The sequence below is a fragment of the Galleria mellonella genome, unplaced genomic scaffold (genome assembly GCF_026898425.1).
Source record: "Galleria mellonella isolate WM207_F2 unplaced genomic scaffold, CSIRO_AGI_GalMel_v1 utg654, whole genome shotgun sequence".
Lineage (NCBI taxonomy): Eukaryota > Metazoa > Arthropoda > Insecta > Lepidoptera > Pyralidae > Galleria > Galleria mellonella.
In genome coordinates, this window is record NW_026442139.1 from 1,083,738 (window position 1) to 1,099,702 (window position 15,965).

A 15,965-nucleotide genomic window follows, 5' to 3' on the forward strand; every position below is an offset into this window, starting at 1 on the left:
AATTGTGATAAACAATATATCCAGGGGTCGTATTATGAACTCTTATTTCCAGGCAGATTACGGCGTAAATTGAACTTAGCAAGTTATTCATATTATGAACGCTACAAACCAGCCAGTCAGCGGTCACGTGACAGTTGAACGACATCTGCCCGCAGGGGAGTATAAATATATTTTTTTACTCATCCATTTTTATAACATTTGGCTCTCACCCCAAAGATTTCATAATCGGCATCATATCAGCTTCTAACTGTCCACTGCTGAACATAAGCCTCTCTCTTGGGGGTGCCAGTAGTTGCCACTCTTGGCAGGCGGATTGGCAACCGCAGTTTAGGTCTGGAGATGTTTTAACAGGGATGCTGCTGCCCATGCCTCGTTCTCCCTTAGTCGCCTCTTACGACACCCACGGGAAAGGAAAGGGTAGTCGATTACGTATATGCAGGGACCACACGGTTAAGAAGATTTGCTGGTAATAAAACAAAAATACAGTGTCGTAAATTACTATACAGTATATTTATTTATTACAGTACATTTAATTATTAAATAAATTAACTATACGATATCACAAATTGCTTCACTGACTCTCACCCACGTCACGTCGGCACGTCATTATGATAAAAACATCAGCGTCACAGCTTAAGTCAACTTTTATTCTTTACTAGATATATATTCTCCTTCTTAACAGACTTCATTTATTTATATATTAACAAACCAAAGATAAAAATGCACCATTAAATAATGAATAATAATAATAATTTGTAACATATACATTTGTTTTAAAAGAAAAAATAAACAGAACGACTGTAAATCTATGACTAATAGAGTAAGAAATTCAGCACTTGTTTTGTTTAATTTGTTCATCTTTGTTGGAGAAATCAGTTCAGGGTACAATAGGACTGATATACCTGAAGAAGGTAAAAGCCCTTAAAATATTAAAAAAAAAAAAAAGCTTATCTTTTGATTTTAAAAGATATGAGACAAAATATGAAAGTGTGGTAAAATATATGAATATATTTAATATATATTATATACAAATGTATATATAATAATATATATATATTTAACATGTTAAATAACATGTTATTATTTTACTAGATACTAAAACAACAAATACAAAGAATATATAATTATTTATTATTATTAGCTCCTCAATATATTATTTATTAAAAAGTTAATAAAATCAAGGAAATAAAACGATGCTTTTCGAAGACGAAAAACTTTTTAATTAAAAAAAATTGTTCAATCATATTTTTTAATAATAATTAACTTAATAAGAAGAATAGGACGGTATAATGTCAAAAAGTAAGCTTATTACTAATCCTTACTTTAATTATCTAACTATATGTTTGTCTTCTACTCTGTACACTCGGATTTCAGATATAGGAAAACCATTTAAATAGATTATTTATCTATTTACACTTTATTGCACCATTTATAAAAAAGTAAATACATTTAACTGTAATAAGAAGTGATACAAAAGGCGCCCTTATCGCTAAGCAATCTCTTCCAGACAACCTTTGGGTAGAGAACATTGAGAAAAGAAAGAAATACAAAGGGTAGGTGGCGCACTATTATATATAAACAAATATATACAAAGATATATATATATATATATATATATATATATATATATATATATATATATATATATATATATATATATATATATATATATATACCGTCTACGTATTTCTCGGTTTGCCCAATGGTTGACTGGTAGAGAACACCGTCCAGTGTTAAGTCTGCCATATGTACATAGAATTTTACTGTGCATTAAAGTTTAAATAAATAAATAAAAATAAATTATCACTAGATGAGCGTATCACAATTAAACATACACCAATTTTAAGTTAGACCTTCAGAAATACAACTGTTAAATCCGCATCTAATTTGATATAGTAGTTTTTGCGTCATATTCGAACAAATGTGCAAATAGACAGCCAAAATTTCTAAAAAATATTGTATTGACATCTGTTGATCTTATTAAGACCGCTCATATTATTTTTTCTTAAATATCTCGCACGTACAGACGTCTTTCAGTTACAATTTTATTATATTAATAAGATAATTATCCTACTGTTTATAATTAAATTATTTCAAAAAAATTCATTATCATGTACTCATATGGGTGACTTAAAAATACTACCGAATTGAAAACTTCAAAGTTTGATATACGTCTTACGGAAATGAAGGAACTAATTCATTAATATTCGGTAATTAAAAGAAATTTAATTACAAAAAATTATTAATTATACAAAAGCAATATTTGAAAGGTTCTTTTTTTTTTAATTAGAATATTAAATATTAACATAATGTTCTGATTTAATCTATTCAACCTAAACCTATATACAGTTGGGATCTTTAAAATGCTCACACTTAGTCACCCATTCCAATATTTCACACACTCACTCTATTTTGTCCTTATTTTAATACTGCTATGTTTTCTCTTACTATTAACCTAATCACAATTGCAGAAGTATACCAAGACAAGCATTGGATGGGCATCGTCTAAATGTAAGATCAAACTATTGGAAGATATTAATATTCAAGCCAAAAGATCTTTTACTCGAAAAATACAAGCAATCTTTAGCGAAACTTGATTTCTACTATTCTCGTAAGCATTACCAAAATGCTTTTCTATGCAGATAAGAGATCATCATTGGCAAATCTTTGGGGGCCAAATAGGCCAATACATGATCTAAACTATTTGGTCAGTATTTGTAATCCTACTTTTTTCTTTTAAAACAATTTCTAGTAAGAATTATTGTGTCAATAGATACATGTTTAATGGATGCCTAGATCACATATGAATCACATATAGAACTTGCGTCCAAAATTCTTTTATTTCCAATACAATGGTAATAATCTGCTGTACTGGTAATAATAGGTAATTCAGTCAGAATATTTGTCTTAATATTAGAGAATATAATAAGACTGACTTAATATTACTAAGCCTTAGATGAGTGGAATGTAACTCCATTACATTTGTTTGTCAGTTTTACTTTGTTAACTAACAAATATAAGTATCAAGTCATTAAAACCTTGGATGACATTTTGAGTCCAGTTTTGAAATAGCTTCAAAATGTTAAAATGGTTTAGTAACACCAAACCTTAGTCTATTGGAGTATAACTCTTTATTTGCCAGTTTACATTTTGAATACTGACAAATATAGGTGTACAGTCATAAAATCTTACGACAAAATGTTGAATCCAGTTTTAAGTAACTTCAAGAAGCCAAAACTCATTTCTCAGGATTCGATCTCAGAAGTCCCGGTAGTAGGTTGTCCACGACGTCCCGATTGTTCAATCCGACGATACAGGATAATGCTATCACTGTTCCGAGCAGCACTCCCACGGCGATTGCAAGCATGCGCTGACCAAAAGGCCATTTTGAGCATGCCCAGTATTGCTCGCGGACCACACTGAAATAATAAAAAGGAATATTATAAAGACTATTGCTTTAAGCAAATAAGATATTGATTCGATTCCCAGTCTGGTCTACTTAGGAAACGAGCTTTTCTGAATTGCCTAGGATTTGGGTATTTTGGATATTGTGACCCAGAGATTCATTGCCTAGTTCCTTATAAGGCAGGGTATACAGCCTTTAATAATAGTCGATTGGTGTAATTATGAAGTATTTATTATTATTGGTCCTACAATTTCTCTAAGTAGCTCACGCAATGAATAAAGCTATTCTCGAACTAGTACTGGAGAGAACCAAAAACTACGGTGTCCGAAGATAAAACTAAAAATACCTATATAGTTCAGAAATAAAAGCTGTAATTTTCTTGATAAAACTTTGATTGACTCTATAAAACTCGAGGAAGTCTTAAACGATATGGTCAAAGCTTTCATAAATGGCGACCTAGCCTCGAAATGGATAAAATCGTAAGTAAATCGACGACCACAAAAGTGTTTGTGCTCGCACTTACATTTAAACTTGCAGTTTATTGATGTGGGTATGGGATGGTAATCCCATAAATGATGGGAAGACGTGCATAAAGGATAGGCTTCTAATGTTGACGATGACATAGATTATTATTTCATTAATTAACTTAATCGTTTCGAATATTTAAGGGATGTGTTTTAAAGTACTGTTGGAGGTTTCAATTCTTCAATAAAATATTTACACTTTTATATTGTTACAATTTACAAAGTCACACATGAATATTCTGCAATTAAATATTTTGTATAAATTGATAATATTATCATGTTTAATGCCGCAGATATGCTATCTGTCAGATATCGTATAGTAAAGCACCTACTTTTCGAAGAGGAATTAGACAGTTCCAAAAAATAGCCACGCTATAATCTGATTAATTTTATTTTCGTGTTGTATTTATTTTTTGCTAATCATCACGTATGATCAAGATGAAATAATGACTCATGCGAGTTCTGTGACTTGGTTATTAATTGAGGTTATTTCATTAACAATACGTTTGTCGACTTCATTCGTAGTACTAATGAGACGATGATTAACGTATTTTAATTCAACGACAATATTTTTAGACTTATTTTGTATGTAATTATTTATTCTAACTTCTGTTTAGCACCACTACTGCCCACTCACTACTTCCTATGCCACTGTGTTAGGTTGACTGGAAGAAATTTCTTTTAGAGATAAGTTGCGTGGTTTCAGAGATGTTTCCTCCCACGAACACTCAGGTTGTGGAATGAGCTCCCTGCCGAGGTTTTCCCAAGAGACTACAGCACGGGGTTCTTCAAAAGGGGTGTAAAGAGGTTTCTTCAGGGTCGGCAATGCACGCGTAATGCCTCTGGTATTGCATATGTTCATAGGCTACGGTAACCACTTACCATCAGGTGGGCCGTATGCTTGTTTGCCACCTCAGTGGTATAAAAAAAAATTCGCCTTTGCTAACATTGTTATTAACTTATTGTTGTTACTGTATGTTTTAGTGTAATAAAGAATATATATATAATATTAAACCGTATCTTTACTAATATTTATAAGTGGCTTTTTACTTCTTGTAACAAATTTTCATGAAACTTGGTGTATATCTAGTATTCGGTATAGGCTACTTTTTTATTATGAAATACTCAAGAAAAGTCTCGGTAAACTAGAATGAAACCATATAATTTTCAAAAGAAAAAGACTCCGAGGCAATATCTACCTAAAAATCAATTGTAAAAATGAAATTAAAAACTATTTTTATATTTACTGTCATTTCAAAGATGGCTGCGACTGATAATTCATATTTATCTATTATATATTTTAGAAAGATTAGAAAAGGTATGGTAGAAATAATAAATAAATAAATAAATAATAATATAAAGTTTTTGAAGTATACTCCTAGCTACTACTTTCAGCACAATACTTGGATTTACGTCATTAATATCAAAACGATCCAAAATGCGCAATTAGAGTGCTTAAGAAATAAATGCATGGGTACCTCTGTCCCATTCGTGTTTCAACCGTGAAGCAGTTGTGTTTGCATAGCTGTGCATTCGGTTTGAAGGGTGGGATATGGCGTGAATTTACAGGGTACAGGGGAATAACACCTGAGTCCTCAGGAATGGGAACGCATGGGGGGTATCATGGACGAAACAGTATACTCTGCTATGTCCATGGTACTACTCATGTCTATAGGCGACGATTACCACTTTCCATCAGGTGGGCCGTCAGCTTGTTTGCCATTCTAAGTTGTGTAAAAAAAAAATTGATTTTTGTAGTCAATCATCCTCATCATTTTAGCCACTAACTGTCCACTGCTGGACATAAGCCTCCCCCATAGACCGCCATAAGATACGGTTCTGAGCCACCTGCATCCACTGACTGCCTGCATTGCATTTGAGGTTGTCACTCCATTTAGTGGGGGGTCGTCCTACATTGCGTTTGCACGTACGAGGTCGCCACTCGAGAACGTTTCTTCCCCGTCGATTGTCGGTTCTTCGAGCTATGTGACCAGCCCATTGCCACTACAGCTTGCTTATCCTTTGGGCTATGTCGGTCTATTGTAATTAATAATGTACAAGAAAATGAAAATTTATATATATATATATATATATATATATATATATATATATATATATATATATATATATATATATATATATATATATATATGTATATATGTATATATATAATTAATTGTTATAATAAAGCAGTACATCCATATCTAAATAATACAAAAAAATTTGAAATAGGTAAAATAACAAGGAAATTCCTGTAGATTATTTTTATGAAGGTTTTAGATTGTAGAATTCAAGTACATCTTAAATCAAATTAGTTTAATAATAATATATTATCAGCAGTGTTACATTAATATAACGCCGTGTCGGTTCCGGCATCGCCGTGTGGTCCCGGCATAGAATAGGCCACCCCTTCCTTTTCCGTGGTTGTCTTAAGAGGCGACTAAGAGAGAACGAGGGATGGCGTTCCTCTTAAAACATCTCTAAAGCCGAACTGCGGTTGCCAATCCGCCTGCCAAGCGTGGCAACTACTGGCAAAATTCCCAAATTGAGGAAGGCGTATGTCCAGCAGTGGACAGTAAATGATATTTAACAATATTTATTACGACGTTAATAAAAAAAAAATAAGAGGAGATATAAGAATGTTAGTGATTAAGACAAAAATAAAGAAATACTATCTAATAACGACTCCGGAATTTTGACATATTTTGCCTCATATTCGGAACTACAGTAGAATAGAGATTGCTCTACAGCAGAGCTGTCCAAACCATGGCCCGTGGGCAACATGCAGCCCGTAGCTTGAATTGACACTGCCCACCAAATCTTTTCTAGCCACTACCAATATTGATGTTGATGTTGACAGAATTGTAAAAGATAAATTATTAAAAAAAGTAATACAATAACAAAATAATGATATTATAAGCTGCATTTTGGTTTTTACAAATATTTTGCATCCCCCCAATGATGTTAGTCATTTTTATTGGCCCTAGATCCTATCTAGTTTGGACATCCCTGCTCTACAGCATTGTTTCTCAACCATTTTTATGTGTGATCCACGAAAAATCCAAAAAGTGTTGCAACCCCGTATTCGATTGATTTCCCTAATTCTTAATCGACCAGAATGATGAAAACAAAGTTCGTTCCCTATATCCACTACTACCACACTACTACCTTCACGTTAAGTGATAACAAGAGACGACCAAAAAAGAGCTAGTAATAGAAGCGTATAGTAAATGAAATTAGTAGTCGAATGATTTGAAAATCATTCGAATAATCCAAATGAATTGCTCAGTAGAATAATTAATAGTCGGATTAGTAAAGTCGAGCATCGCTACGTTAAACAAATCTTTCGAGGTCTTATTATTTTTCAAAAAACTGCGAGCCCCTTTAATAACAAACTTGACTCCCCGGTTAAAAAACGATGCTCTACTGTGATACTCCCAATATTGCAGGTATCCATGGGCTAGAACAACTGCTTACTATCAGTTCGCATGTCTACTAACGTCTATAGTTCTAAAAGAAGGCTTCAACGACGAAATAATACCAACCTTGTCGGCGGCTCCGGTAATCTATCAATCCGATCGCTTCTTGTTGTAAGATTGTTTAAACTTCCAACGTAAGCTGTGTTCACATACACATAATTACCACTACTGCTTGACACTTCCGCTATTCTTCTTTTATCTTTTTCTGGCGTGCTCGAGCCATGGTTATGTTTTGGCTTGTGTGTCAACACCTCAACCCGGACATCAGAAAGGGATTTAGCGGATAGCGGGATCTCGTTTTTAGACATTGTCTTAACAATGTCTAGCCGGTATCACATCTCGCGAACAACTAACTGTTATCGTATGGGTACTGTTTGATAAGATATCGCGACGCTGATAGCTGTGACTTCCGAGGATAGATCTCGGCTGCGGGTTTTGTTTGTGTGCTCTTTATATGCACACTTTGTTTTGGCTTATATTTTTTATGTGCTTAAACTGTATCTACATTGTCGGAAAATATATGATTTTGCTTGATGTATGCATAGCGTTATGTGTAAATACGTTCGTATCTAGATAACAAACATATCTGAAGATACCGTACCTTATAGCTGATGAATTAATACAAAAATTTAAGGGCAGGAAATTATTTCTGTTCTTAGACCTAATTGGGGATACTTATTTCCTATTATCCAATAAACTGACAATGTAAAAACAAAAAGAGTCTCGCTCACGCGTTCTCATTAGTTGCGCCGTATACGGGTAAGACCCCATCGAGCAACTCTGTTAAAGCGGAATGCACTACGTAATATTGTTGTATCGTGAAAAAATGCAGTAAACCCATAATGTCGTTAGTGTAATTATTTTATGCATATAAAGATTATTTAAACTAAATGCACATAAAAATTTAAGTGCAAGTAAAACTGCATTTAATAGTATAACTACTGATGTGGAGAATAGGAGAACATAATGTATGCACTTGCATAAAGATAGTTTAAATTCGAATATCATGGGTATACGTTGAGATATCAACTTACGCAACTCCATTACGCTTGAAGGATTTAATAGAAAGAAGGGAATAGTAATTTTTTTTCTTACATTGCTGGCAATCAAAAAGGCAGGCAAAAAGAAATGTTTTTAAATCTTAATGTAGACTTATACTTAATTAATAAAAGAAAGAGAGTTAACAGAGAATGGATAAATAATGTCAATAGGAATTCTAATTATGAATGCGTATTTACCAGCATTGAGTCAAGAAGTCAGTGCAATTGTCGATGTAGGTCTGAAAACCTCATAAAGTGAGCTGTATATGTTAAATGAAAACTAAAAACTATACATATTCACTTATCAAAAACGCATCAAAATGCCTTTATGATTATATGTTATTGCACGAATGATGCCCAGTTTACTTACCTAATGATTTCTTTTTTATTTTCCTAAGTTTAACACTAAAATTTTTTGGCGAGAATAACAAAACATGTCTTTCTATCTAAGTGGATTGAAGAATTTTAGTTAATAAGTAGTAACTTAAATGTTCCCCCTTAAGCTCTAAGGCTATTAAAATGGATCATTTGGCATTTTTAAATATAGTCGTTCGCAGTTTTGACGCCGAACTGTTAACACTCGGCTTCGAACAGCGATCTATTAATTTGCCTGAAGATGACTCGTTTGGAGGTGAAATACGTGTCGCAAAACGTGCGTGGATTTAACAGCAGTCGGAAATTGATGGTTAATATGGAAGATTGTAGTACTTCTGGTAATAATAATAATAATAGTCAATCTTCACATATCTCTCCAATACTTGAAGATGCTTACATGCTAACGTTAGCGTAAAAAAGTTATTATCATGAACTAACTTATGTGTTACTTATAAACTGTGCGGTCCTGGCATAGAATGGGTAAACACTTCCTTTCTCTGTAAGTAAGGGGCGACTAAGGGAAGACGAGGAATTGACAGTAGCATCCCTCTTAAAACATCTTCAAAGCCTAACTGCGGTTGCCAATCAACTTCTGGCAAAATCCCTCTAGATGGAAGCTTATGTTCAGGCTGATATGATGATGAATTTACATGGATAATCTCCTCCGCAAAATATTTTTTTATTTATTTGTTTATTTTAGACAACTTGAATTCTTAATAATTTGTTCAGTAAAATATTTTTAACGATCACTTGTTGTTTGTGTACTTATTTATGTTATCTTTTACAGCTTGTTACTGAAATAGTAATGTTTTCTCGCCATCCAATACCAATTAATCTGAATCCGATATGTAGAGCTCGTTGTTAGCACCTCTCGTGACTGGACGTAAGGCGACCAGCGCATTCCTCGGTCTAATTGGAACCTGCCACAGCATAGTTTTGATCGCACTCTGAATAGATTATTTAAATGTTTTCTTATTTCCTTAAGTGTGTTTGGTAAAGTTAGCTAAAAAGAAAGAGCTATGCTATAACAGGTGATTAAGAAAATAAAAAATGTACTTAACGAATAAATTTCGTTTCACAAAAAAGCAATGGTTTCGATTATGACAAAATTAAAATTAATTCTTAGTAATCTCTTTATTTCAATTTTAAAAGAAATAAAGCTCATAAGATGATAACTCATGACGTGGCTCTTTTTTCTTAACATGAGAACCCATAAGACGACAATGACGCTCAACATATTACACCGATCCCAAATTATAATTCATAACTGTAATCATACAAACAGGTAGATTTTACTCAATTATAATAAAATTAATATGGAAATAATACGGAAAATAATAGTTTTTTTTTTTATACTACTGAGGTGGCAAACAAGCATACGCCCACCTGATTGTAAGCGGTTACCGTAGCCTATGAACGCCTGCAATACCAGAGGTATTACGCGCGCGTTGCGACCCTCAAGAAACCTCTTTACCCCCCTTTTGAAGAACTCCGTGCTGTAGTCTCTTGGGAAAACCTCGGCAGGGAGCTCATTTCATAACCTGAGTGTTCGTAGGAGAAAGCATCTCTGAAACCGCGTTGTACGCGACCATTTAGGCTGTAAAAAGTTTGCCGTGTGGTCCCGGTATAGATTGGATTAGCCCTTCCTTTCCTGTGGATGTCGTAAGAGACAACTGAGAGAACTTAATACGAGTAGTTGATTGATTGGCAGCAGCGTCTTTCTTAAAACATCAAATCCTAATTGTGGTTTACGACCCGCCTGCCAAGCGTGGCAACTACTGTCAAAACTCTCCTTATGGGGAAGGCTTATGTTCAGCAGTGGACAGTTAACGGCTAAATTAATAAATTCTAATTCACGTGGACAAAGCCATACTTACAGCTAATATATTCCCTTTATGTCAGTGGTTTTAATTTACTTTCCGATTGCTGGAGGCGTGTTTAACTATAATTTATCTCAATTTAGTGAGTCATTTAAAGTTAATATATTCTTTACTGTTAGTGTCAGCGAGATACGAATTTATAAATTAATTTTTTAAATGACTCTACTTAATCAGAGGGAGACTTTGTATAAAAGTCGATTGCTTGCGTACCTCTGTCCCATTCGTGTTTCAACCGTGAAGCAGTTGTGTTTGCATGGCTGTGTTTCGGTTTATAAGGTGGGATATGGCGTGAGTTTACTGGGTACAGAGGAATAACACCTGAGTCCTCAGGAATGGCAATGCATGGGGGGAGGGGTATCATGGGCGAAACAGTATATTCTGTCATGTTCATGGTACTACTCATGTCTATAGGCGACGGTTACCACTTTCCATCAGGCGGGCCGTCAGCTTGTTTGCCATTCTAAGTTGTATACAAATAATAAAAAAAAACACTAAGCCATGATAATTGAATTAATTTTTAAATATTTACCTCATAAATGTTTATATGTACCTTTGAAATGGTTATAAAAATTAATACTCTAATGATATGTTAAATATGAGCAAATGTTTTCATTTGTATTACACAGTGACAGGTGTAATATCAGCGTATGTATGTCGTATAATGATTAGATAGAAAATTATCAATATGTTTTTAGATATGTTTGTTGTGTATCTGAATCATTGTTTATTCTAGTGTCATTGTCAATGGATAATCCTATGGTCAATGCTGAATTTCCTAGTTTTCATAGTTAGAACCATTTTTGTCTGTCAATTTTATTCTATTTCCTTCAGACAGCATGCGATTTTTCTTGAACATGACAGGTTAATGTACTTTCTTCCTTATTAACTTTCAGACTTTTTTTTATACAACTTAGAATGGCAAACAAGCTGACGGCCCACCTGATGGAAAGTGGTAACCGTCGCCTATAGACACGAGTAATACCATGGACATAACAGAGTATACTGTTTCGCCCACGATACCCCCCATGCGTTGCCATTCCTGAGGACTCCGGTGTTATTCCTCTGTACCCAGTAAATTCACGCCATTATTCTGTACTAGTTTCATTCTACTTTGGTTATTTTAAATTCGTTATCATCTTATGTAATTCTTTAATTTAAAACAATTTCCGCACTTTATTGACAAAAGTTTTCTTCGAATTCTGGAATGGGTCTAAACATCTAAATAAGTCATTTCCTATTCACACGTGTTCCGGCGCAGATAATTGCGTTAATGTGGGAGACACGACATCTGCTTGGAGCGTATAAATCAAGACGGCCACAATGCGTATTTGTTTCCACCTTGTTTGTCTACACATTTACTTTTAGAGGTGTGAGAGATCTCATAGATTTCGTTCCCCGTACATTAACGATAACGCTGCGTGTATCTTTATGTTTTTAATTAGGCAGTATGAGAGTTAGAAGAAACGTGTTAAATTTTTATAGGTACTAGATAGATATATAATTTGTTTGCATTACTTACAGCACTTAAATAACAACCAATATAGATACATACGCAAAAAGAGATATAAAAAGAAAAAAGCAAAAGGAATATACTCGTACATAAAAGAAGTAACATAATTTTTTATTGAATGCATATGCAGTAACATAAAATGGTCACTACACATTTCATTACTCTCAAAAGAGCAAAACACTGATATTCTGTTTTGGCCAAAGCCATACTATTTTGACAATTACTTTTTATATAAGAAAAGTGATAAATATGTATATCATATTGTCAAGCAAAAAGTTTTTTTTTTTCACAAATACCAATTTTCTGATTCTTAAACTGCATACTTTATGTTATGAAGGACCAGACGACGTATATCTGGGGACATAATCGAAAACTATTTTATTATCGTATCGTACCTTTCAAATGAAACAGTTTACAAGCAAGATGCTTGGGAACTAATAGCTTTATTGCTAGTAATATTATTATTTTCAAACAGGTCGACTTTTAAGTGATTTCCCAAGAAACCATCATAGTTAATTTTTAAATTCTCGTCCCAGTAGATCAATAGATTTGGCGTCGTCCTTACCTATCAACACTCATTGATACCTCTCTAGTATAAATCAATAGCATGGGTGGAGTCATTTCATTCTGATGAGTCAATCTTTTGTAGCAATAAATAAATCATATACATCATCTGTTTTAAAATTTAAAATTAATACGTTAAGTATTTTAAGCCCCTATCAGTATTCGAAACTTGGTCTCTTCACTTCTGAGGTATTTTCTGTTACACCAATGGAAGACAAACAACTTGAAAATCATACCACGGATCTGGGTGTTTGCTTTTAACTGTTTGCTCACTCTCCGCTTCCATACGATTGCTTAAAAAAATGTTTGAACTGCTCTTCTTGGTGGAAGCAATGTGTACATACAAGTATATTACACTAATAACAATGCTGAAGTAATATTTAAAAGCATTATCTCAAAAACGAGTTTCACTGCAAATGATATATTAAGTATCAGCGATATTTGTGATGCAAATGATATATAATACTAGACAGAGGATCACTACACTGATCGTGCCAATATTTCCAGCTCTACACTGAGACCCAAGTTAATAACCTAAGATCTCGCAGTTGACTGTTTTTTATGCAACTTAGAATGGTAAAAAAGCTGCGGCCACCTGAGGGAAAGTGGCAACCGTAGCCTACAGACATGAGCAGTACCATGAACATAACAGAGTATACTGTTTGACCCATGATACTCCCCATGCGTTGCCATTCCTGAGGACTCAAGTATTATTCCTCTGTGCCCTGTAAATTCACTTCCATATTCCACTCTTCAAACCAAAATACACGGTGGTAACACGAATGTTACAGAGGTGCCCAAGCAAACTACTTTTGTACAAAGTCTCTCTCTGGTTTTGACTTCTGCAGGTATACATTTTTTTAATGAAACTTAGTTTAATGAAAGATGTGAAATATTACAATGCACGCAATGTCTGTTCTCATTTAGCCAAAAAACTCATTTCATAAAAGTCTTATACCTGCAGAAGTCAGCGACAGGATCTTTGGCTATAAGCAAACCTTCGTCGCTACATCTTTTGTTTACATAATTTTCATTGGTTAGTTAATTTACATTATTGTTAATAAGTGTACGACTACCAACATTTAATGCTGAAGATTGATTACTTTCAGTAGAGGATCTGTGACCTTCCCTGTTAGTCGTCAGTCTCTGATCATTATTGGGTTTACACTTATGTTGCAAAACAGCATATAGCGAAATAGATAGTTTTAAAATTTTATATCATATAGAGAGTAAAATATATGATAAAACACTTGAAAATAGCTCCGTTTCTTTTTTGTTGACTTTTTTGCCCCATATACAGTAGTCTGAAACATTTACATGCAACAAGACATCATATTTCATTACCGTCATTACTTACTCTGTTTCGTTTTGCTTTTTACAGAAAATGGAATTGCTCCACGTTATAATAAAATCAGGTCCATCACCTCGCCCGCTTGCGTGGTCTCTCGAGGTATCAACGTCTGAAGGTGGTGATGACTGGCAGATGATACGCGCGTTTGGAGACAAAGAACACTGTCGCCGCCTTTGGGACTTAAGACCAGAGAGACGAAGACGGAAGGCCAGGGGCGCGAAGAGATCTAATAGGTTTGATAAGCCGACGTGCTCAACTCAGTTCGTTAGTCCAAGACCTCTTGAAAATGGAGAGGTAAGTTTCTCGACTTCGTTATTTTATGAAATATAAATTAGCAAACAAACTGACGGCCACATGATGGAAAGCAGCAATCGTCGCCTATAGACATGAACAGCACCATGGATACCACAGAATACTCATGATACCCATGGCACCCCTAAGGCATTGTCGTTCTTGAGAACTATAGTATTACACTTCCATGCCTTGGAATTGCATTGCCATATTTCACCCTTTATATCGAAACAAAGTATAAACATGACTGTTTCTGGAAAGTAGACTAATAAATCAGCATGCGTAGTATGGGGTGACCTACAGCAAGATGCAGTATTCGATCTAGCTATTTTATCTATCCGAATAAAAATGAATATTTAGCGACCTTGTGTGTCCATGTCAACTCGATGAATTGGTTTCGTCGTTCTGCGCATTTGCCTGACTGCTTTGTACCTTGCAATAATAAATTCGACTGCATGCATGAAGTCTCTTAATTTATAAATAATATATTATTATATTTATAGAATAGAGTAAAATAGAATACTTTATTTGCTTTGAATATGTGATACAGAGTTCTCAGTTAATAAGTAGACAGTTCCATATTTAGCTAATATTTAGCATGCAAATTATATGAATATATTTTTTTAAGTTACTACTTAATTTTACAATAATCAAATTTGTATACACTTTGTCATGTTAATTATTACAAAAACAACAATAAGCAAACAAACGCTTTTTCCTTTTTTAATATTAGTAAAAATTTTAATTATATGCCATTACAGATGCACGTCGGCATAGGCGAAGGTGTGTGGGCGCGTCGCGTGCGCGTGTCGTTCCGCAGCGCGCACCCTGCGCCTGCGCACCGCCGGTACTACACCGTGCGCGCGCTCACGCTGGCCGCACGCTGCCTGTGCCACGGACACGCCACGCACTGCAATGTTGACGCACAGGCATGGACTACACATTTTATATATATCACCTACTAATCTTATGTCCTTTTTAAAAGGCCGACAGCACACCTGCAATGCCGCTGGTGTTGTGAGTGATCATGGGCAGCGGTAGTCATTTACCATCAGGAGAGTCGCGTGCTCGTTTGTTGCAAAAAAAAAACAAAAGTCAATGAAATAGATCAGTACTAGATAACATAAAACATACACCAAATTTTAATTTGTACCTTCAGAAATACAACTGGGAAAACCGCATCCAAATTGGTGCAGTAACTTTTGCATTATACTAGCGGCAAACATACATAGAGACAAATTTTCCAAATAATTAATGTTTTAGCTTTTCTCTTATTAAGACATCTTATATTATTTTTTTTAAATATCTCCTATGTCTGCTATCTTGTAAAACCTCGTTTGGTTATAATTATGGCTTACTAATATCATTTAAGTTTTTTTTTATACAACTTAGAATGGTAAACAAGCTGACGGCCCACCTGATGGGAAGTGGTAACCGTCACCTATAGACATGAGCAGTACCATGGACATAACAGAGTATACTGTTTCGCCCATGATACCCCCATGCGTTGCCATTCCTGAGGACTCAGGTGTTATTCCTCTATAC

The 15,965-nt window shown here is 34.4% G+C and overlaps 2 protein-coding genes across 2 annotated transcripts in view; one reads left to right on the forward strand and one right to left on the reverse strand.

The window, feature by feature from the left end:
- LOC116412780 (laminin subunit alpha-1) overlaps positions 1-15,965 on the forward strand; it is a 226,833-nt gene that overhangs the window by 91,985 nt on the left and 118,883 nt on the right. Inside the window, exons 4-5 of the mRNA XM_052900805.1 lie at positions 14,160-14,423; positions 15,182-15,349. Coding sequence (XP_052756765.1) covers positions 14,160-14,423; positions 15,182-15,349 — 432 coding nt within the window. The remainder of the gene's footprint in view (positions 1-14,159; positions 14,424-15,181; positions 15,350-15,965) is intronic.
- Positions 492-7,769, reverse strand: LOC116412796 (uncharacterized). Its single transcript, XM_052900797.1, has 2 exons — positions 7,476-7,769; positions 492-3,419 (listed from the first exon to the last, which is right to left on the reverse strand). The coding sequence occupies exons 1-2, from the start codon at positions 7,715-7,717 to the stop codon at positions 3,239-3,241; spliced, it is 423 nt and encodes a 140-aa protein (XP_052756757.1). The 5' UTR covers positions 7,718-7,769; the 3' UTR covers positions 492-3,238.

Excerpts from the sequence above, each read along its gene's own strand:
- LOC116412796 (XM_052900797.1), bottom strand. The coding sequence starts at position 7,717 with ATGTCTAAAAACGAGATCCCGCTATCCGCTAAATCCCTTTCTGATGTC. Across the intron at positions 3,420-7,475 it reads TTACCGGAGCCGCCGACAAG|TGTGGTCCGCGAGCAATACT; the intron begins GTTGGTATTATT and ends TTATTATTTCAG.